The sequence below is a fragment of the Antedon bifida genome, chromosome 6 (assembly GCF_963402885.1).
Source record: "Antedon bifida chromosome 6, ecAntBifi1.1, whole genome shotgun sequence".
NCBI classification, from domain to species: domain Eukaryota; kingdom Metazoa; phylum Echinodermata; class Crinoidea; order Comatulida; family Antedonidae; genus Antedon; species Antedon bifida.
The window spans coordinates 16,721,310-16,746,441 of NC_136231.1; the positions used below are offsets into that span (position 1 = coordinate 16,721,310).

Below are 25,132 nucleotides of genomic sequence, written 5' to 3' on the forward strand. Positions count from 1 at the left end.
CAATGATACTTGCTTAGATCGTATAGACTACAGCTTTGCCGGATCTAGGATTTTGAATTTAGGGGGACCGATGGCCGAACAATTGAAAAATGAAGTGTTAAACTGAACATGTCCTATTTTTTGCATTGCAATTTTGTAATGCTTTGGGTCTATCCAAAGAAGATAATGTATGATAGCTTCGGTACTGTAGGACTCACTCATTGTTATATTAGTTATTCATTTATGAGAGTTGAAGTGGTACCGTCACGATGTATCCTATCCACGTCACGTACGACACGGCGCCAAAACATGTGTAGGCCTATTAGGCTATAGTAGGACTATTTAAAATCTCATCGCTGCATGCCTATCTTTTTTATATACCTACCTATATCACATTATATAATTGATGTATTTATTTATCTCTTACGTAAATAGAACGTAATAGCAAATGGAACGTAATAGCAAAACTTTATCGTGTCCACTGAAAAAAGGAAATGTTGGCCACTTGATATTACCAGTTTGTTGCCCTGTTTGTAGGCTTGGTCAACGCAAAACATGATGGCTGATATATCAATATTAGTCGATCACTTAAAATGATGGTATCTTAGTGTTCGTGTTTTTGTGTCAACAGCATTATCGTAAATTCTATTTGTGGAGTATCGTAAGTCATAATGACTTAGGCAAACAGGCTTATATAAGGCCTAAGTATACAGCTTTATAAATATCGGTCGGACCGTATAGGCGGCAAGGGAGTGAGATTTACAATCTGCTCCCTGGTGTGGTACCATTTGATGTGCCATGGAATGAGTGCCGACTTGAATTTACGACAAAATGGGAAAACACCTTAGAGGCGGAAACTATTTTTACTACTCTTGACAAGTTCGGAACCGACGATGAGTCAACAGTCAATAAACGACTCACTATTCCTCTAGAAATAGGCCTATATGAAAAATAAGTCTCATTTTCTTGATTATAACGGACTTTTCAGGTCACCCAATTCAGGCCACAAACTTCCCTCAACAGGTTATCTGTAGTTCACCTGGTAGACAAATTCTAAGTACAATTATACTGGGTTTTTTTTTTACAATAATGCGTTATTTTGGGACTGTACAATTAAATAAATTATGAGGCGATGTACATCTAAAATTGTACACATTTTTTTCTTCAAAATTCGTTCAAAAAAATCAGTAAACACTCGTGATTAAACTTATAGGCCTATTTAGCACAAAAAAACATGTTCTTGTCAATGTACGGTGAAAATGACAATTTTGGTGTTCCAATTTTTTCAGATGCGGGTTTTACTGTAAGAAAAACCTCCATCCCATGGACAAAGCAATTGTATTTATTAGGGCAATATATACAATATCAGATATCTTATCTACAGCAGACAACTTACCAGCTGCTGTAGAGTGGGATTAATGAACGATTGAGGCCGTTTGTAGGCCTATATAACCGTGAGACTGAAGGAAGAGTTGGAGAAATTTATACAAAACTGGTTTTTATGATTAATTTTAGGTAACTCAAATATTCCGGAACCAACACTTAAGCACATTTTGGTAAAGTTGACAACATATGTTTTCCTTCAGAATAAATACTCAAAGGAGTGAAATGGTAGGCCTAACTATGAGCTATTCTAAAAATCTGCCCTATATAGTTTTAACTATAAGCACAGATCATTTTTACTAATATATAACATTTTAATGATAATGTTAAACTGATGATATTAGGCCTAAATCAATCATGACCAATACTTACATTAATCTACACTCTATCGATCGCCGTACAAGTAGTTCGTATAATTTTGTTTTAGTTTCTGCACATCTATTATAATATTAACCAACAAAATGGTACACAAAGTAAAAATTAATTTCGATATGTCCAGCCCTCTGACCTGCACCATCGACTCATTTCAGGTTTTCACTTGTAGCCGTATGGCAGATGTCTCAATGACGATCGTTTATAAGGGGTATAATATTTATTAGTTAATTATTAAGATAAGACTGGCTCGCATTTAACTTATTAAAACTAAAGCAAACAGTTTGTTGTTTCAGTTCCCCTTATTAAGTCCGACAACGTATACGTCTACTAAATTGCCAGCTGCCTGTATGCTGGTAGAGTAGTTATAACCTATTTATTATATATATTTATACCTTGCCATTGCTTTGCGTGTGACGCACGTGTAACATTCTTGTGATCGGGAACCACAACTTTTTTTGTATTGTATGCATGAGCAAACGTATACCCCAATCTGCAGCTATTGCTAGGTAGATTGTAACTGACTGTTGCCAGTCACCTGGATACTAGTCTAGGCTAATTAAGTAATTTTATTGCATGATGTCCCTATCACAAGTGTGTATGTGTATAGAAAATGTACATTAGTACTAATACTAATACTTTTATAGCGATACCCAGTACACCGGGAACAACAGAGTGGCTTATCAGGGCTTAATACACCTTCATATGACAGAATCGTATGCTCAAACGCGAAGAACCATTTGTTCAATAGTTCAATTTTTTATAGTATCCTCCGTTCAGTTCAATGTTATTAATTAGTATTACAATTCGTCACTTTCGCGATATTGGTATCATTATTTATCTATAATAGAAACATGTCTTTCCTCCAAATTAAGAAAATAACGTAAAAGGAACTAAATTCGTATTTATTGGAACTTAGAGGAGCAAATCACACGAAAGCGGAATAAAACTACTAGAACAATATATATATATCTATAAAAGTTATTGCTGATAACATTAAATCGGAAGAACACTTCCACTTGTTTGAAATGTAACCACACAAAAGAGCTTCAAATATGAAAGATAAACATTAAATTATAATAGTATTGATAACAAAACACAATTGCCCTGTCCATCATTAATTGGACAGATGTACAACTTATGAAGTATTTATGTACCTTTGATCATGCTTTTTCTTTGTTTCTCTATTCAAAGGCGGGATCTGGGCATCGGTGAACTGGTTTACCGAAGAGTCGATTGAGGCCGAAACGAACCGATGGAGGAACTAACGTACGGAAAAAAAATCGCATCTGGGCTGCCTTCTCCATATTACGTTTTACCTCCCGTAATGTAATCAACAGGATTAATAATACAGTTTTTCGCTTATTCGACTTTACTTAGGCCTACTTTATTTTTGGTGGAGTTCCAAAATTCGATATATCGGCTCCGTGGTAAAAAATACTTCGTTGGAAAATGTTTCTAACTTGCAGCAGGGAGTTGTTATCAACTCCCTGCTTGCAGGATTCCAAATGCGTTTCAGACGTGCCTGGTACAATATTCATCATATTTTAAACAAAATTAGACCTGATAAATGATTACAAGATTGGTCAATACTACTATATTAGTACTGGTATTATACTTTTCATTTGATGGAAATATTTCATTCGACCAGGTAAAGACAATAATCGAATCCTAAAAATGCCACTGTTAGCCTAACCTCAAAATTAATTCAAATTAAAATCATCTTTATTTATTCTTCCGGAAATTCATTAATTGTTATTATTCTATAGTATCTTTAGGTTTAAAAAAATACTTTATAAAATGTTGTTAAGAAAAACATCGAGTTCGGTTCTATCATTTACGGTGGTAACTATACTTTGGTTAACAGTAACACAATTGGCGGAACAGCCTTCACTACTTTCATCAAACTTGCAACATAAAATTATTGATAAAATTCACCTGATTACAAATTATCGTCAGTTATAATACGTCAATGGACAGAATTTATCTTTGTTCTCTAAAAATAAAATTAATTGTTTATCAAGTAATGTTTGCTCTTGGCAGCATGATTATTCGAATGCAGCAGATGGCAATGATACTGGTATAGCAGCTGGCCTGTACTCACCTTTGCCTTACACGTAGCAAAATAAGGGGTAACCAAGTACTTATTTTGGAATGTTTGGAAATAAATGCCTACACTACCAAACTAGTTTGACAAAAAAAAGTGTGATGTGCCCAAATATGGTATAGTAATATATATTGCTATAATAAATATAAATAATTATAACGACATCATCATGTCCATGTATATGGACACATCACATTTTTTGTTACATAAAGTTTGATAATGTAGACAGAGCTTAACTCTTTGTTTGAAACGAAAACAATAAATAAGTACAAAGAAAGATCGCGTTCTCATGAGCTGTTTTTTTAAATTTAATTTATTTAGGCCAATGTATTTATTTTTAGTAAAAGCTTAGGCTAATCTTTTCAAACCCGACATGCCTTTTTTAATTTTTACCATGAGGCATCACATCTAGGCCTAGATTCTGTAAATATAAATAATAGGTAAGATGAAACAATAGAGAAAAAAGAATTATAAGTCCCTGAAAGTACAGAAATTCACTGAACGTAGTTTATAAATGCACAAAAAATGAACGGCGGCGTCTTCCATTCCATCCGCGTGAACAAAATGTGAATGTTGCTTAAATATGCAGACTCTTTATTTGATGAGTCATGCCATTCCATTACAATTTAATGTCTTTCTTTTTTTCTTTCGTTCTTTCTTTTTTTCTTTTTTTTTTTGACCGGACGGGATTTGTTTAAGGTGGCAGGGAAGACTAACTCCTCACAGATAAAGTGATAATATCGGAATGTGATCTTTAATTTGTAAGAAACCGGGACAACAATGAAGATATGAATCTCCGTGTATTATAAAGAAACGTACTAGGTGTCACGGCGCAGTGCGGCGCAGTGTAGACTTTAACCAGGGTATTGCATCTGCATAATTAATTATTAAACATTGTTTCTAGTGTAGACCTACAACGAGGAGTTGTAACTCCCTGCCTACAATACATCCATATTTCATCCGACCATAATTATACATACACTTTTTATTTCATTTTAATCAAATTGTACTACATTCTGAAACAACCATAATCAAGTTTTATTGCAATGTTGTAATATATAATTGAAGGTAAAATGTATATCACAATCAGTTGCTTATTACACATCAAAGCATATACACACGTCATCTTTGTAATAGGCTTACTTAGTTGGTTAATGGAGAATTCTGGTTTGACTTGCAAATAAGTTTTGCTCTCGTCGTACGAGGGCGACGCACATTTTCTAACCGTCTGGTCTTCGCTTACAATGGATAATTACAAAGTAAAAACAAAATCATGCATTCTTTATATCTCATTTGTTTATTTCCTTTACACCTCTAACATAATATACAAAAAACATGTCAATAAATACTGACAGTTTTGAAGGCAAGAATAGTATACAATTGAGGAGGAAGGAGGACCTCTTACCAGTCTAATAATGATCTATTTATGTTGTTATTGAGCTAAATGGGTAATTGTTTGAAGTATACCAATTGTATTTTATTTATATCTAAATGTTTTAAACAAACGGTTTCATACTCTCTACTACAGAAGGTATACAGAAATTGAACCGAGGATAGCTGGTATCTCTCACGAAATAATTTGGTCTATTTACAATACAATACATTATTTTGAAAGACGCTTATCTGATTTTAAATACAGGTATTAAGTTTTAATTGTTAAGCAAATACCAAGAAACGATTTTAATCATTTAGATGCAACCTGCTATATATTAATTGACACTATCTATAAACCATGCCGTAATAACTAAATCTTATAACTTATTAACTTCCCTGATGTAATAATTAAGGTCAAACCTTGTATCTTGGTTTGCACTTCATTGCTTTGTATAGGCTTAGAGTATGCATTATACATTTTTGTTTTAACATTATCTTTAATTAATGGAATAATGAAAATTGCTTCAGATTACAAGAAATATGCCACCTTACATGCATTGAATGATAAACCTTAAATTTAAAATATAAAATATGTTAAATACAAAATTTAAATGAGTATAAACTTAACATACATTTGTCATATTTGTCGCAATTATCTTAGAAATGATATGAGAAATTGCAATTAACTGTTTAACCAGAAAATAGTGAGATCGTCTCACTATTCCCTGATTAAAAACATGTTTCTCTTTGTGTATGATTATTTGCCTATCTCACACAAATGTCCAAAATCTTTAACTAAAGAAAATGAAATGCTACTGGTTCTTAATTCACCAACCAGTAATTTAAATTAATTTAAATGAGTTATGAATCTATTTTAGATTTTAGGACGGTTTTACAAATATTCCATGTAAAAATAGCACACAACCAATTATTGCATACCTATATTAATACATATTTTTAGAACACGTCAGGAAAATTCAGCCTTTTTTAATACATGTACAAGAAGCAAAATACAGGTTTAAAAAAACACATAATAATGGCTTATCATGTGAAAATGTATACTGAATATGTGAAAATGTTTTAATATACATTGTGAAATTGTTAAATATCCAAATATGTATAGTAAAACTGAAGTAATATATATTTATATACATTAGACGTTGCATGCAAGTGGGTAAGCAAATTCAGCCTTTGTGAAATTCTCTATAAACTATGTACAAAAAAAATGTCAATACATCAATAAAAATGTCATAAAAATCAAATAACTCACTTTTAAATGAATATTCTAAAACGTATATAATAAAAGGCACAAATTGTTTTAAAAATTAAAATATTAACAACAAAAAATTAATAAAGAAAAAATTGCATACAGTAAGTAATAATTGTAAAATTTGCACACATGTCATATCTTAGAAAACAAATGTACATGATGTAAATAACATAACAAGGTTTAAGGTAATCTAAATCTAAAAATGACCAGTACCATACAAAACATAAAGGTACCCCAATAATTGGGGTGCTTTCAAGGACTCCAAATTGGTTATCAGAAATCAGCTCATCTCTCAGACGGTCATGCTTAAGAAACAGTAACTGCATCTCCAATGAAAAGGTTATATTTTTGGCAATGTAATATTAACTTATCAACAAATTTTCCTTTCAAACAAAAGTGGTACAAGTATACATAGTCTTTGAATATTCATACATACTTAAGTATACTCAATAAGAAAATAAAATACTGTCATTGAATATTAAGGCATTAACTTAAAACGTGTTTTTACAATACAAATACAAAAAATAAAAACGTGATATAAACCACACTCATAAATATGGCATGTTATTCACAATACCGAATGGATAAAACAGAAACGAATAAAAGGTAATTTAATGAAAAATAAAACAATATTATTTACATCTTGTTTGTAGATTTTTACTCCTGAATTTGTTTTTGTTTTTCAAAGCAGAAACCAAAATTACGGTAAACACTACCGCCACTTTGCTTTCTGATGTTGTATATCATTGACAAGAGACTGTGAGAAACAAACACCAAAGATCTGGGGAAAAACAAAATTTATATAATTAATATAAATAATAATAATCAATTTATGGTATGTAGGCTATGTTTAAATGTTATTTTCCTTATCAGACTTGTGGTCTATCAGAATTATATTCTTGTCTATCGGAGTTATATTGTGGTCCATCAGAGTTATACAAGGTACATTGGAGCTCCGATTTAACGATATATGGTGTAAAAGCCAACTGATCACATGATCACTCGTCAGTTGTAACTTGGACACGATTAAAAAAATATAACTCTATTCTATTCATGTTTAACTCTAGTGCAAAGAAACACAGATATTTCAGCTTCATTGAAGTACTTTTATTTTTATTTCGATTCCGTACTGTTTATCGCTACAAATTGCTGGCCCAGAGCTTGCCCAATGTTTTTGGTGGCATTTATACTAACCTCCACTAATAATACCACAGCAATAGCAGCAACAATTTTGATGAAATTATCAACAATCCATTGACGAATGACATCTACACATCCTTCAGTATATACCATTCTATTGGCATCCATACCCTTCAAACATTAACAGAATTAAATAAAAGAATGTTATGCAATTATTACACTATGGAATCACAGTATAACGAATATTACGATAAATGCCAAGGACAGCGGTATAAAAATCAATATAATACATCAACGATATCAAAATAAGAATGATAAACCATCTTTTAGGTTGCAATAACATTTCAACCTGTTGAAATGTATTAATAAAAGTAAATTATTTATCAATTAAAACAATTACACATTACCAAATAATTATTACTGTAATATGCATACTTAGGATGTAATTTCAATTCCATAAAAAGCAGGATAAAATATACATTAAATGTATGTAAAAAAAAATGTATATTATTTTATATATATTTAATTTTCTTTTTACAGTACGTCAGTCAAATGTGGTACATTTATTTATCAAATTGATGACAAAATCACTTTGTTCTTCTTAAATATCTTATGATTATTTTAATTTCACATTCATACTTGCATCCTGTATTGCAGCAGGGAGGTGTTCCCTGATTGGAGTATGGGTACAGTGGAATTTCCTGTTAGATGTGAAAGCAATGATTAATTTTAATAATCTGCAAATCATATGCATTTGTTTTTAAATAAAAGTAAAAGTACATACCTCATTACGAACGCCATATCCACATTGTGTGTTAACAACAATACCCTACAAAAACAAATGTTTACCATTTCGTCATTGTAAATCACAGGTTTGCCCTGTGGGATTGCAATATTTCTGAATACATTTTTAAAAATTAATACAAATTATTTTGTAATGAAATAGGTAAGCTACGTTCCCATTGGGCCCAGATTTGATCTTGAAGCCTGAAGCCATTGTGTTTTTCAAGCGCTGCTTTCTCACACAATAGTTTTGGATGGAATACAAAATCATTTTCGTGGTTGTTTGTCCAGCCAACAGACTAGTATCATGTGAATGCTTCTTAGAAGTAAACTATGCATCTACATATTTATATGGTATCAAACTAAATTAAACCTATCATTTATATTTGCAATACAAGTTATTGACTACTATGTACTGGTAAAACAATATAATTTATAGACTACTGTATTGGTAAAACAATATAATTTATAGACTACTGTATTGGTAAAACAATATCATTTATAGACTACTGTATTGGTAAAACAATATCATTTATAGAATACTGTATTGGTAAAACAATATCATTTATAGAATACTGTATTGGTAAAACAATATCATTTATAGACTACTGTATTGGTAAAACAATATCATTTATAGACTACTGTATTGGTAAAACAATATCATTTATAGACTACAGTATTGGTAAAACAATATCATTTATAGAATACTGTATTGGTAAAACAATATCATTTATAGACTACTGTATTGGTAAAACAATATCATTTATAGACTACTGTATTGGTAAAACAATATCATTTATAGACTACTGTATTGGTAAAACAATATCATTTATAGACTACTGTATTGGTAAAACAATATCATTTATAGAATACTGTATTGGTAAAACAATATCATTTATAGACTACTGTATTGGTAAAACAATATCATTTATAGACTACTGTATTGGTAAAACAATATCATTTATAGACTACTGTATTGGTAAAACAATATCATTTATAGAATACTGTATTGGTAAAACAATATCATTTATAGACTACTGTATTGGTAAAACAATATCATTTATAGACTACTGTATTGGTAAAACAATATCATTTATAGACTACTGTATTGGTAAAACAATATCATTTATAGAATACTGTATTGGTAAAACAATATCATTTATAGACTACTGTATTGGTAAAACAATATCATTTATAGACTACTGTATTGGTAAAACAATATCATTTATAGACTACTGTATTGGTAAAACAATATCATTTATAGACTACTGTATTGGTAAAACAATATCATTTATAGAATACTGTATTGGTAAAACAATATCATTTATAGACTACTGTATTGGTAAAACAATATCATTTATAGACTACTGTATTGGTAAAACAATATCATTTATAGACTACTGTATTGGTAAAACAATATCATTTATAGACTACTGTATTGGTAAAACAATATCATTTATAGACTACTGTATTGGTAAAACAATATCATTTATAGACTACTGTATTGGTAAAACAATATCATTTATAGACTACTGTATTGGTAAAACAATATCATTTATAGACTACTGTATTGGTAAAACAATATCATTTATAGACTACTGTATTGGTAAAACAATATCATTTATAGACTACTGTATTGGTAAAACAATATCATTTATAGAATACTGTATTGGTAAAACAATATCATTTATAGACTACTGTATTGGTAAAACAATATCATTTATAGAATACTGTATTGGTAAAACAATATCATTTATAGACTACTGTATTGGTAAAACAATATCATTTATAGACTACTGTATTGGTAAAACAATACCATTTATAGAATACTGTATTGGTAAAACAATATCATTTATAGACTACTGTATTGGTAAAACAATACCATTTATAGAATACTGTATTGGTAAAACAATATCATTTATAGACTACTTTATTGGTAAAACAATATCATTTATAGACTACTGTATTGGTAAAACAATATCATTTTAAATAGACTACTGTATTGGTAAAATATCGTTCTGCACCTGGAAGCAAAAAAATAAATAAATAAAAACATAAAAAAAGAATATTTATAAGGTTCCTCACCTGATTTCTACAACAGGAGAATGGTACACCACATGCATCTGGGCTTTTTGTCAATGAACAATTAAAATAGAGATTTTTATCCCAGTCTTTATAGGTTCTTCCTCCACAACACTGGAACTGAAAAAGATATGGTAATTACACAAATTAATCTGTGGGCACTGCACCTTTTAATTTGATCGGAACCTTCAATATATTTATTCAATTATATTATTTATATTTTAAGCACTGTACCTAAAAAATTGTACCTTTGTATAATTAATGTTTACTGTTGAGAATATTCAAATCAATTCCCTTCTCAAGATGGAGGCCAGGGGAATTAAAGAGGCTTTTACACCAGGGCCAAGAACCCTACCCTTGATCAAGATAGGAGCCAATCTAATGTATAATATGTCTGAAAGTACATTGTTAGCCTTCAGCTAATTATCATATGGCCAAACATTTGTTTATTTTGGTCTCCTTCCATTTTACTGTTATTTTGTTATATCATGGATAAGTAAGTCCTAATTATTTTTCTCCATGGTTATATCTATATAATATATCTATATCTAATAATAAATTGAAACTGAAACAGTTAAAACATACATAGCTTTGTAAAAAGTCAATCAAATCTTGTAGATCTACATTATCCCGGTAATTTCTAATGATATTGTCGATAGTATCGGACACTTGCGTCTCAAGCTACAAAAAAAAACCATTTTATTTTCAATTTACAGAAAATTAATAATGATAAAATGTTTTATAACATAAACTTAATTTTCAAATAAAAAATTTATATGTTTGCCTTTTGAAAGATATGTATTCATCCTAATAGCTCAATGTATAAAATATGCAAAAGATCAACTGGTGAAATATTCCTTCATAATTCATTTATTAACTGTAGAATAGTATTGTAAAGCTCTGTCTACACTATCTAACTTTATGTGAACAAAAAATGTGATGTGCCCATATATAGACATGGTGATGTCATATCACTACCATATTTGGACATATCACTACCATATTTGGGCATATCACACTAGTTTGATAGTGTAAACAGAACTTATGACTATTCATTCCAGTTGTCTCAAAGTGTATTATATAATCATTAGATATTTACTGCTACAAATATTTATGAGACCACATAGGTAAGACACACAATTCCATGGGAAGAACTTGATGTGGCTTGTAGTTTTGTACAGGTACTGTATTGACATTTCTGCAGTTTCATATGACGCATAAATATATTAAATTCTGTCAACATTTGCAAGATATCTTGGTGAATATTTTGAAGATAATACTTGAATAGATACAGTATTTATATATAATATTTGAAAATGAATTGTATTGATTGATTGATAGATAATTTATTTTTTTGTTTGTAAAATCAGTCGATTAATAAAATGTTATATGATATACTGCATTGAGAATGAATGATAGACAAACACATGATAATTAAGATACTACCAGCACCCATGAAACAGTCTATTTTACAATACATAGTGCATATTAAAACTATTCAGTTTATTGCTCACTGTTTTTAATCATTTAATTTATATTGTCAAAAATAGACACTTTGTGACACCCCTGTTCGGGGGAAGGGTTTCTCTAAAGGTTCTACATGAGGGATGAAATAAACAAATATTCAAACTTCACTAAATTATGTCTAGAAATAAAATTGCCAGTTACCTTGTCTCTATAAACATAAGCAAGTACTCCTACTGCCACTTCCGAAAAGAAAATAACACCTAAAATTACACTATACTGTGAAATAAAAACAAAAATAACAGATATATTTAAAACATGCCAAAAAGAGATATACATACAAATTTTATCATATTGTAAATTGTCCTATTTCCAGGAAATTAGAGTGTGGACCTAAATATTTATATTTTTATTTTATGTTTTTAGTAAACACATGACCAAGGATTATCAATAGTAAATAAATCACTGTCCTGTCAGATAGGTGGTAATCCCCTTGATACAGGAGCTATTTTGTGAACCAGTTCACCAGGGTAACCCCCTACTCTTGAATGATGAACTTGGTTCTTTAAAGTGCACTTGGGAAAACTGTGTACACTAGATCTACGGTTTACCTTATATCCACCAGAACTAGGAGCTAGTCTGTCTTAAACCCGTGCTGATACTATTGGCTCTTTAGGTACAATAAACAGTGTCCCTGTCTTAACAGCTCGGCCATTTAACTAGCATGCTTGAGTATAAATACAATTTTTTTTTATTCGGGGAATTCAGAGTGTGGCTTTCAGGAAAGTTGATAGTACTACAGGTATACTTACAAATCGTAAGAGTGAAATGTTTTCTCTGAGTGCTCCAATACATCCTGCAAAGGCCAATACAAATATAACACCGCCTGGTGCAATAAGAAGTAAAACTGGGTCAATAGTAACAGATGTTAGTTGATTAAGGTTGTCAAATACTCCCTGTTAAAAGAAAACAATTTGGAAATAATATTTAAAAAGTAGAATCTATTCTAATGCAACTCCAATTTTACACAGGGGAGCTTGACTAAGTACACTAGAACAATATTATAAACTAGCATAAGAAAAATTAAATAAAATTAACAATTGCTTTCATTAATTACACTAAGAAAAGAACATCTCTAGGTCAGAATTATTATATTAGTAAGAGCCAATAGTCTGTACAACATCCAAATTACGTCAATAGCATTGAAGTGGTTTTGGTTTGACAAAACAGTCAACATTTTACTTTCATTTTATGACTCATCATTCTCTTGAAGTATTACAAAACATAAAGCCTAACAACTGCAAAATGCTAAATAATTAACTCATAACGAGTTGATTATTTATTAAATCTTGTTAAATATAAACAGTGTGCATAAAATAAAACATGATCAAATAAAAAAATATAATATAATATTAATAGTTGAAAAAATCTCAGTTTCAAGATCAATTCTGTTTTATAAAATTCACATTCTGAAGCAAAAGTCCTGTCAATATACAGTTAGTAGTAGTATGTGTGCACTTTCTGTGCATGGCCAAACACTGTAGATTTATGTAAATTTTACTGTATAATATTTTAGCTAAAATTAAGCAGTTAAACAAATACAGGGGGCTTCCAATGTTATGGCAAAATGTTATGGCAAAATTAGGAACATTAGAGCTGCCATGAATGGTTAACCAATCAGAATAATCCAAGGCATTATCAGCTTTTTGAAGTATTATCATAATGCATGGCTTGACTAAAATTGTAAAGATATAGCACTGTATATCAAGTTCATATCGATCTTAGAATTGGAAATTGGCCTAATGGCGGTACAAAACACAAGAGTATGCTTTATGCCTTGTTAAACATTGATTAGTTGATTTGACCTATAAATTATGTAATACAATTCTTTAATCAACCAGTGTTAATATAAAAGCCAGTCTAATCTTGTGATTTGATTGGACAATTTTTGGGTCACATGAAAATTGTTTATATTATAATTTGACTAGTTTAGTAAGAAATAATAAATCTTTTCATTAACTACAGGTAAGTAATTAATAAATATGATAAATTTCATAATCAAGAAATTTGAACAGAATTAAAAACAATTTTCTAGGATGAGGTCATCAAATTTTAAAAACACACAACAAATGAAATGAATAAATGTAAGAGGATATGATGACAATATTATTACTCAGTAATATTTTCCCACTAGATAAATACCGTAACATTATTAATTATCATTTCAGTTAAAATAAGTCAATGCTTGCAGTGCTTGTAGGTCAAACCAGTTCCTTCAGTTAAAGTTGACTTCCTTTCAGCTCTACATAAACATAGACTACAACAATATATGATTTGAAAATGTGTAATGAACTTACCCTCTCATACCAAGCCCATGCACCAGCTCCAATCAAGGCGATTCCAAGAAGCTGAAAAAAAAACACAAAACACAAATTATTATTCATGCACTACATTGACGATTTTCGTGCTACGGAAGCCATCTTTCAGAGATGAAAAACAGTCATGACCAGCCGAGTGTAAAAAACAAAAATAACATAACGTTTTCAGGGGAATTCAGGACAGTCCATAATGGGCATTAATTAAAAAATCGTACCTCCTGTATGAGAAAAAAAGTACTGTAAAATGTTCTTAAAAGATTGGCCTACATTCCTGTATGATTGAGAAAAATTGTTTTCCAAAAATTGATCGAAAAACACCACAGTGTATATAAGCATAGACACACTGCCCACATTTTTCAACACCGCTTTTTCCGCTGTGCCTATGCTTATACTCTGTAGTGCTTTTTTTGGATGGATTTTAGGCGGTGAAAAAAGTGTTTCTAATTTTGTTTAATGTAATTGTAATTACTTACTTTACTGAATTTTTAATTAAAAACCTAACTATGCAATATCTGCAACCTCCCTTTCAAAATTTAAAATATTGTTATTATTTTTTTTAATGTAATTGTTGCAGTCTGGGTTTTGTGGAAAATGAAAAAGGTCGATATTTGGAAAAATTACAAACCGCAAACCACATTAAAATTGTGTTATATCTATAAATTATTATTATTATGATTATACACATGGCCAATAACAGTTTGGAAATTTAGGGTAAAATTGTTTTTGTAAATACAGATTTCACAAAAAAAAAAAGGCAAATAAAAGGAAATAAAATAGATATTCCACTAAAAAAAATGTTTATCAATTTAACTTTTGTGTTATAATTAATTACCATTGATGTTTGCAGACATTTTCTACAAAGGGTACATTGTCAATGTCAACCCTGGTATTATGTCAATATATTCTTCAACTGTAGTTACTGAGGAAATCAATAAATTTCTATGAATAAATTAATGCTATAAATTATATAAATAGAGAATGAATCAATGAGATATTGATCCATGTAAGCCTTTTCCAGTCGACATAACGTTACAGCGAAATGCGTTGAATTTTCAAATCGTTAAAGTTGAAAATAAATAACAATAACGATGATTGAGCCGGACCGCTAATATTTACACTTTTTTAAGTGATCATTCATGGTTTCTTGGTTCTGTCAAGCGTTGCTGGGCCTGTACTGTGTGAACAGTTATGGTTTTTGATGCTTCAACCCAGTCTAGTCTATGTTTTCGCTTATCTACTGTAGGCTTACACTAAAGACAAACATTAAATTAAATTGTTTTTATATTACAATTTAGTTTGAGTTGACTTACAATTGTTATTTTGAAATATCAGACCTTATTATAGTAAAAACTAAAAGTGTACAAAAAGGTGAAAAAATTGTCCCGTTGTAAAAATTCAAGGAATTGTCAGTGCTTTTACAAGAATTGGATTGTGATTGGACAGTTTTAACGGTTAGTCAACTTCAACGATTGCCATTTTATTAATTTTTAACATTGATTTTTACCCCCTTTTCATGTAAAATCATTGAATCTGGTCAATTCAATGCAACGTTTACTGGAAAACAGGCTTTAGGCATTGTTGCATAGTTCCATCATTTTTATAAACAATTCAGTTATTTCTTTCAGAGATTTTCCTCCTACTGTAAACTGTTCTTCGAAACACTCAAATTTAAAAGGACTCCATTTGAAAATGTGTAATGAACTCACGTACCATTTCTTCAGACACAGAGGCTAGCCTAGGCCTAGATTTATTTGCTCGTTTATTTAGTCTAGTTTTATGTATACCACGACCCTTAACATATTATTATTAATTTGCTAGGCCTGGCTCTAGGATTAGCCTTGGTAGGGGCCAACTAATAAATAAATGCATCTATCTAGGCCTAGGCTAGGCCAAGTTGATAGCATTTCTCAATCATACCTAACCGGGATGAATGTTGATGATTCACCCATACCACCTACTCGGACACATCTCTCATTCAATCTCACTTACCCAAAACAATACATTGGCGAAGAACAATAAATATTTTACAAACAAGCTGACTTCAGATGAGGAATGTCTAGATGAACGACTTCTTCTGACATGTTTATCAGACTCCTGTAATGTGTGTGATCGGGAGCTATAAGATTTCGGAGCTTTTTGCCCCATATCTTATCAAAAAATAAAGGTTTTCGAGTGTAATATATTAAAGACCTTTTTGGAAGTTAAGGATTGTATTTACCATTTTATGAATTCTGCGACTGTAATGAAAAGGCTAGTATCATCTGTATCCGGCCGACAAAAAGAGGGCGACATACAACTCAGCAATGCATCCGTCGTCGTGCCTCTGCAGCAGAGCTGTAATGTGTTGTAGGCCCTAGCTACTATTATATACCACCATGGTTCAGAGCCATATAAAGAGTTACGACATTGAAAATTAGAAGCCATTTTTGTGTCAAAGAATTCGCACGCCGAGGGCGCGCGCGTCTCTGTTTTGTATCAGAGCCATATATAGAGAGAGTTACGTCATTGAATGGATTAGAAGCCGTGTTTGTGTCCAACTATTCCTATGTAACGTATGGAGTTGAGTCTTTTGTTTTGAAAATGTATAACGTTCAAAAGGCTTTAATTATCGAATTTAATACCTTGCGGCTATATCCATCCTGGAAAAGGCTTCAGGAGTAAACCTCAAGGACAAATCCGGAGTGAAGCCCCTAAGGCGGTTTGGAACATTGACTCGATCTCCTTCCGGCAGCTTCTGCAGCCAAACTGGTACCATACGTATTGCTCTGCTCTCCTATGGACTTTATCGGTAAAGGCCGAGAGGGGGATTCTGCTGACTGGGCATCGCAGGGTCCCCATATTTTTCTTCGCCCAGGCGTGCGCCCTGGAGAGGTCACTTCAGTGCTGTTGTAAAAAACGGCAAAAATCAACACGGGAGACAGCAGTTTACGAGTGATAAGCCAAGACCAATTGGCGTAGGTCAAGGCGCTACGGGTTGTCTCCGACGGTGGGAGGGACCATCGCAGTCCCACTGGTCAGCTATCGCCCGCCTCAAGCCGAGCAGCCCTCGGCCAGTAAGATGCTGACCCGCCACAGTCTGCCTGCTTCAATGGGTGCTTGGAGCTTAGGATTCTTCCGACAAGCGGACTGTAACTACTGCACCAGGCAAAAGATTAAAGAAAAGACTAAAGAATACTACCTTGCGATTTGCAAGCTGGAATGTCAGGACCATGTGTCCTGGCTTTTCAAACGACCCACGAACGACCAATGACTTAAGAAAGACAGCTATCATCAACCGTGAGCTCAAGAGGCTCAACATCGATATCGCTGCATTACAGGAGACAAGACTCCCCTCGGATGGCAGTATAAGAGAAAGGGACTACACGTTCTTTTGGCAGGGGTTGGAACCTGACCAACCACGACTCCATGGAGTGGGGTTCGCTGTTAGAAACTCTCTTGTGGCATCAGTCGAACCACCATCCAAGGGCACCGCCCGAATCCTCTCACTCCGCCTATCAACATCTTCGGGCACAGTAAACATCTTGAGCATCTATGCACCAACTCTTTGCTCAACACCCGAGTCTAAAGATGAGTTTTATGAAGAGCTGGACTCTGCCATCAGAGGAATCTCAGACACAGAACATCTGTATTTGCTTGGCGACTTCAACGCCCGTGTGGGATCTGACCATTATTCCTACTGACAAGGTCGAAGGCTTTCGTTAGATCAATGAAGGCAATGTACAGGGGCTGCCTCTGCTCACGGCATTTTTCTTGTAGTTGTCTCACTGAGAATATCATGTCGATGGTTGATCTTCCAGCTCTGAAGCCGCACTGGGCTTCAGGATAGACACGTTCTGCAAGTGATTGTAATCTAGGTAGTACAACACGTGCGAAGACTTTACCCACTATGCTAAGAAGGGATATTCCACGATAGTTGTTGCAATCGCTGCGATCACCCTTGTTCTTATACAGTGTAACGATGTTTGCGTCACGCATACCCTGGGGTACTGAGCCTTCTTCCCAGCATTGTAGCAGAAGCTCGTGTAGGTTTTGTAGTAGTGTGGAGCGTTTACCAGCCTTGAGGACCTCTGGTGGGATACCGTCCTTTCCTGGGGCTTTACCGCAAGCCAAGATATCAATGGCCTTGCTTAGTTCCGCCAGTGTAGGTGGATGGTCGAGCTCTTCCATTATGGGGAGAGAATCTATGCACTCAATGGCTGAGTCAGTGACAATGTTTTCTCTCAAGTAGAGTTGTTGGTAATGCTCTACCCATCTCTCCATCTGCTTTCCACGATCAGTTATGATGGTACCAGAGGCGGTCTTTCTTCTTTCTCCCTACACTACAAAGGATCGGATGTCCTCCAAAGCTTCTGGGGATAATCACCTCCTTTCACGAAGACATGCACAGTGTTGTGCAGTATGATGGCTCATCTTCAGATCCTTTTCCCATCAAGAGTGGAGTAAAGCAGGGGTGCGTTCTGGCGCCTACACTCTTCGGCATATTCTTTTCCCTGTTAGGGCCTACTATCATATGCCTTTCGTCAGTCAAATGAAGGAGTCTACCTACATACTCGAAGTGACGGAAATCTCTTCAACCTTGCCCGCCTTCGTGCAAAGACCAAGGTGCGACGTCTACTTATTAGAGAGTTGCTCTTCGCTGATGACGCTGCCATCACAGCCCACAGTGTAGAAGCACTCCAGCGCCTCATTGACTGCTTCTCACATGCATGCGAGGAGTTTGGCCTTACCATCAGCCTTAAGAAAACGAACGTTCTAAGTCAAGACGCAGCCAATGCTCCTCCTGAGATCAAAATCGGCGATTATACTCTTGAGGTGGTGGACAAGTTCTTGGTTCCACTGTTTCCAGTAACCTCTCTTTTGACGCCGAACTCAACATCAGGATTGGAAAAGCGACATCAGCCATGGCTCGCCTAACAGATAAGGTTTGGAAAAACCGCATGCTGACTATAAACACCAAGATGAAGATCTACCAGGCTTGTGTCCTAAGCACCCTATTGTACAGCAGTGAATCATGGTCTCTTTACACCCGCCAAGAGCGCAGATTGAGTTCATTTCATCTGCGCTGCCTGAGAAGGATACTCGGCATCAAATGGCAGGATCATGTCTCAAATAAAACCGTTCTAACTCGGGCAAGTTTGCCCAGCATGTACTCACTACTTACCCAGAGACGCCTTCGATGGCTGGGCCATGTAAGGCGCATAGATGACGGAAGAATACCAAAGGACTTACTCTATGGTGAGCTTGTCACTGGAACTAGACCTAAAGGAAGGCCCATGTTACGCTTTAAAGACGTATGCAAGCGTGATCTTAAGTCGGGCAACACAAACGTCACAAACTGGGAGGCTGTTGCCTCCGATCGCAGTATGTGGAGATCCACTATCAAGATGTGTGTCCAAACAAGCGAGAGTGGACGCGACAAGAAATGGACGCTACTCAAGAAACGTAGAAAGGAGAGAGCATCCTCTGCTCCAACCGACCAGGAGCCGACGTACATCTGCCCAAAATGTGACAAATCATGCCGCTCAAAAATTGGACTTTTTAGTCACAGCAGGCGCTGTGACCCTGCACCGAATGACGGATAGAGGGCGCATACCTATTGTCTCTCGAGACAGACGGCTGCCAACAATGAAACATATTTTTGAAATTTGGCGGGAAATATCACTTTTGACCTTTGACATTATTACACGACGATTTTCACAATAATTTATACTATTTTTATATTCGTTCTATATCTTGACAACCAGTGGTCATAGAGGTTTGATTTTGGTCTTATATTGTTTAAAATATGCACTTTTCCTATGTAAGCACTCTCCAGTAATTTTGTATCGGCTCTCGACTGCTATCATATGGCTTTAACTGCTTTGGTCAACCTGAGTCGTCAACCTTCTATTGTTGTGCACAGACAGCAGCGCAAGCTTAAGGAAATCAATGCACATGGTCTAAACTGCATGCTCTATGCTGACGATACACAACAGCTGTATTTGGATTTTTCACCCTGTAATCTTCTTAATACAATGTCTAAAATCTCTGCATGTTTGAAAGACATACACACATGGTCATTCAATCATCTGCAACTTAACATACAGAAGACAGAGCTTATTCATATTACATCACGATTCCGAAAATCTCTGCCATTGCAACCATCTTCTGTATAGAACTTAAACCATCCCCAAAAGTTCGAAATCTTGAAGTTTACATGGATTCCCACTTGCGGATGGATGCTACTGTAACATGTCATTCTGCTATGGTTGGGATTAGGAAGATTGGTCAAATTCGTAGGTTTCTGGATAGGGAAACAACTACACGACTTATGCATGCCTTTATATCATCACGTCTGGACTACTGTAACAGTATTCATGTCGCACTGCCCAAGACTCTGCTTAGGAAGTTACAGATGATACAAAATAGTGCTGCTCGTCTATACGTGTGTCAAACTAAGCATAGAGACCACATAACACCTATCTTGCATGAACTGCACTGGCTTCCGGTAAAGGAGGGCGTCAACTTCAAGATATTGCTACTCACATATAAATCTCTTCATGCCCTTGCACCGAGGCACATCGACAATGTTCTCACTCCACAATCATTATGTCGCAATCTTCGTTCCAATTCTCAGAATCGTCTTGTTCCTGCTAAAGTGAAGACCATCTCATATGGTCACCGTGCATTATCTTATGCAGCTCCTATGCTTTGGAATTCTCTTCCAAACTACATTAAAGATGCACAGTCGGTGGTTCTTTTTAAGAGGCTTCTTAAGACTTATTTGTTTAATAAAACATATTAATCCCCTTTTTCTCCTTTACCATGCCACCTAGATTGTTTTAGATCTAATTTAGTAGGGCAGGAGGAGCCTGAGTCCGGGATGACCGAGACACAACTGGTGCTGACCGGGGTTCAATTAGACCGATCTCTGGTTAGCGATGAAGGTGTATCCCCTTACTATATCAGAAAATGTGAGTTTTGAATAGTGACTTAAAGGTGCTCAATAATGATGTTTGTTTAATGTTCAAAGGTAGGTGGTTCCAGAACCTAGGTCCAGCAATACTGAAAGTCCGATCTCCCCAACTATGTTTGCGCCTCGGAATATCCAGTAGCACCTGATTACTAGATCTTAGTTCTCGCTTTCTCTCCTTGATTGTCAATAATTCTGAGATGTATTGGGGAGCGCAACTATTTAGGCATCTGAACACCAGCAGCAGGATCTTAAATTGAACGCAACTCCACTCCAAATATGATCGCCTCGGTCTTTTCATCATTAAGCTTGAGGAAGTTTAAACCCATCCATGTCCTACTCTCAGCAGTGCAGGCTTCTAAACGTTTTACGGCGGTCAAAATCTCAGTCTGACGAGGCCTGACAGAAACATAAATTTGTATATCATGAAGTTGGCCAGGAATATGTCCTCTATACATTTGACCCTGGAGGGTTAAATGAAGGCACATCCTCTTATTTGGAAATTTACTGATGTTTAAAAGAAGCATGTGGTCACCCTAGGTCCGTTTTACACTGGTATGAACCATGGGAGTGGTGACAGGACAGTGTTCAATGGGTTTTAAATGAGTAATTTATGTACACCTTCATATACATAGTTTTATTTTGAAAACAGAAACATTCTTACTATATAATTAGAATTTTGTGAAAATTGAGGTCCTCACTCCTGAGGATGATCAAAGCATATTGATCGAAACGTCAAGAAACTCAACAGTTCTTTTCAGAACTAATATACGTGGTGTACCGCAAACTTTATATTAAAATTGAGGTCAAGGATTAAATGTGACAATACTAAAATTTATGACCATTTCTTGAAATAAATATTCATTAGAGTGGATAGAAACATGTATGATTTTAACAATTTAAGATAAAAATAAATTCTTTATAACCAAGGGTTACCAAGATATGACCCTCAGGTGAAAACAAGGTCAAAGGTCAAAAGTTGTATTTCTGGCCATTTTGTATGAAAATGTTTTATTATAGTACATAGGAAAGTGCATATTCTGAACAATATAAGACCAAAATCAAACCTATATGACCACTAGTTGTCAAGATATAGAGCGAATACAAAAACAGTCTAAATTATTGTGAAAATCGTCATGCAATAATGTCAAAGGTCAAAAGTGATATTTCCTGCCAAATTTCAAAAATATGTTTCATTAAAGCTTATATAAATATGGATATTTTGAACAATTTATGACAAAAATAAAATCTTTATGACCAGTGGTTACCGAGATATGACCCTTATGTAAAAACAAGGTCAAAGGTCAAAAAGTGGCATTTCCGGCCATTTTGAACGAAAATGTGCATATTCTGAACAAATTAAGACCAAAATCAAACCTCTATGACCACTGGTTGTCAAGATATAGAACAAATACAAAAATAGTCAAAATTATTGTGAAAATCGTCGTGCAATAATGTCAAAGGTCAAAAGTGATATTTCCCGCCAAATTTCAAAAATATGTTTCATTAAAGCTAATATAAATATGGATATTCTGAACAATTTATGACAAAAATAAAATCTTTATGACCAGGGGTTACCGAGATATGACCCTTATGTAAAAACAAGGTCAAAGGTCAAAAGTGGCATTTCCGGCCATTTTGAACGAAAACTTTTCATTATACTACATAGAAGTGTGCATATTTTGAACAATTTAAGACCAAAATCTGACCTCTATGATCACTCTTTGTCGAGTACCGTCTATATTTAGGATTTTGATAAATCCAAGATGGCCACCAAAATGGCCCCCAAAAAACCCCATGGGACAATATTTCGTCTTGGGAACATCAAAAAATGTTAATTATATATATTAAGGATTACAAAAATGTACATTAAAAAAATACATCATGGGGGTGCACGGTAACCCCTCCTTCCTACTAGACTAATTGTTTTTACATTTTTTTGTTTAAAATCATGTTCGCAGTAACTTTATGATTTCGTTATTATCTTAACAAAAACCTTTAAACAAATTGATTGTTTTGATATTAAATTCGATATTTAAAGCCTTGTGAATGTTATACATTTTTTAAGCAAATGACTCGACTCCATACGCTACATAGGCATAGTTGGACACAAACATGGCACACGTGACTTTCTAAAATCCGTGAACGCAAAGTCGTAACTCTCTCTATATATGGCTCTGTTTTGTATAGCGTTTTCCTATAGTTCATGCATTATTTTTAGATTTTTTTGTCTATGAAATAACGCTTATATTCCGTTTTTATTTTAGTAATTAATTTTATTAATGGTATTAATTTGGTAACATATATATATTGTATCTATAATAACAAAAGAATAAATGCTAGGGCATACATGCAAGTCAGGCTACATCAAAGCATGAACCAATACAAAAAACACACAAATTCACCCCTCTTTTTATACAGTAATGGCTCTCTGTGTGTTTTTGACACAAACTTTCAGAGACTCGTTCATCATTTCATTTGTAATAATTTGCCTTTATTATTTTAATATTGTTCATACCCTATTCAATATATTAACAAATATATCCACGACACTTTATTATTTTATTTAGTCATCAAAGCATGCATTATGAATTGAAAATATTACATAATTGTTATTAATAGGACGTAGTTATGGGATGTTTCGTTCCAAAATCAATCAATCGAACTTTATAATGTACTAGCGCACGCGCGCGCAATATTCTTTGCCGCAAGTACTTCTGTACGCTGTGCACATCGATATTTCACCGTAAAATGGGCAATTACATTTTTTTTTAATATAAGAAAAAGTTTAAAGTATTTTCTTGCTCCTATACTTTACATGCAAACGGAGACAAGTTTGACACAAATTGATCTGCATATCACGTGACTAAATAAATAAATAAATAATCCAATGTCGTAACTCTTTATATATATGGCTCTGCCATGGTTGTACAAAGATCCGCTTCAGCTTATTTATAACTAACTCTCTGTAGCAACAACTGCAGCGTACTACACAGACCACGATGAGTCCGATCATGGAACCTCTTCCATGGTTGTACAAAGATCCGCTTCAGCTTATAACTAGCTCTCTGTAGCATTACTGAAGCGTACTCCACAGACCACGATGAGTCCGATCATGGAACCTCTTATATTATAGTTCCATGGTTCCGACCCGACTACACACAGTACCGCTTTACTGTATTATTTCCAAAACAAACATACTCATCATATTTATAAAATGTCAATATGATGGTAAAAGAAAAAGCTAGATCTCAGTTGTCGAGTTCTCCAACCAAAACGTCAAATACATTTAAATTCATTCATTCCTTTCGTTTTATTTCACTATTCACACTTGATTAGTTAAAGATGTATTGTCTTTTTGACTAATTCCAAAAAAATCTTTTTTTAAATATTTCGAAAAAAAGTGGATCATTTTGAAGTATCATAATAGTTATTAACTTTCACCAAAAATGAGTCGAAAAAAAAATCATTTAACTGAAATACGGACGTTTTTTTTTGTTAAAAAAATAACTTTGATTTCCAGTCAAAGTTTTCGATCAAAACATATCTCATAATGCAACGCACTTTTTTGGCTACTCTGTATACATAATCATAAAACTTCCTCGCGATTTGTGTGAAAACACCTTCTCAACCGTGATGAGTTGTAAACAATCCTAATTTAAAATATTTGTTTACTTTCTCGCGACGATTTTCCAGACAAAATGTAATCAAATTAATTTACCTGTTAATTACGTAACTTGTTGTTTTTGGCTCGAATTTTCGACTTAAAGTGAATAACATTAATATTACTTTCATATGGCCAATTTAAATTAAAAATATTTTGACCTTAATATTTTGTGTTTCAAGGG

General features: G+C 33.7%; 2 protein-coding genes and 1 long non-coding RNA gene across 4 annotated transcripts in view; 2 read left to right on the plus strand and 1 right to left on the minus strand.

Annotated features, from left to right (window-relative positions):
* The window catches only part of LOC144845394 (tetraspanin-5-like), a 206,048-nt gene extending 189,508 nt beyond the window's left edge, over positions 1–16,540 (minus strand). The window contains exons 1-9 of one of the 2 annotated variants that reach the window (XR_013612546.1): positions 16,322–16,540; positions 14,312–14,362; positions 12,767–12,910; positions 12,159–12,233; positions 11,076–11,171; positions 10,494–10,610; positions 8,410–8,454; positions 7,680–7,796; positions 7,079–7,266 (exon numbers count right to left, since the gene is read on the minus strand). Coding sequence is in view for 1 of the 2 variants with exons in the window: in XM_078702692.1 (XP_078558818.1) it covers positions 7,198–7,266; positions 7,680–7,796; positions 8,410–8,454; positions 10,494–10,610; positions 11,076–11,171; positions 12,159–12,233; positions 12,767–12,910; positions 14,312–14,362; positions 16,322–16,477 (870 nt within the window). In the remaining variant the exon portion in view is untranslated. Of the gene's footprint in view, positions 1–5,118; positions 7,267–7,679; positions 7,797–8,409; positions 8,455–10,493; positions 10,611–11,075; positions 11,172–12,158; positions 12,234–12,766; positions 12,911–14,311; positions 14,363–16,321 lie in introns of those variants that run through there. The other variant, XM_078702692.1, reaches the window with a different exon arrangement.
* Positions 16,541–20,576: 4,036 nt separating this feature from the next.
* Positions 20,577–21,116, plus strand: LOC144845669 (uncharacterized). Its single transcript, XM_078703098.1, has one exon. It carries the CDS (start codon positions 20,577–20,579, stop codon positions 21,114–21,116), a length of 540 nt encoding a protein of 179 aa, XP_078559224.1.
* A 973-nt stretch (positions 21,117–22,089) lies between these two features.
* Positions 22,090–22,828, plus strand: LOC144845513 (uncharacterized). The gene is made up of 2 exons (XR_013612555.1): positions 22,090–22,587; positions 22,748–22,828. It is a non-coding gene; the product is annotated as an uncharacterized LOC144845513 (long non-coding RNA).
* Positions 22,829–25,132: the final 2,304 nt, after the last annotated feature.

What these genes read in the sequence shown, in the direction of transcription:
- LOC144845669 (XM_078703098.1), top strand. Translation starts at nt 20,577, where the DNA reads ATGGTTGGGATTAGGAAGATTGGTCAAATTCGTAGGTTTCTGGATAGG.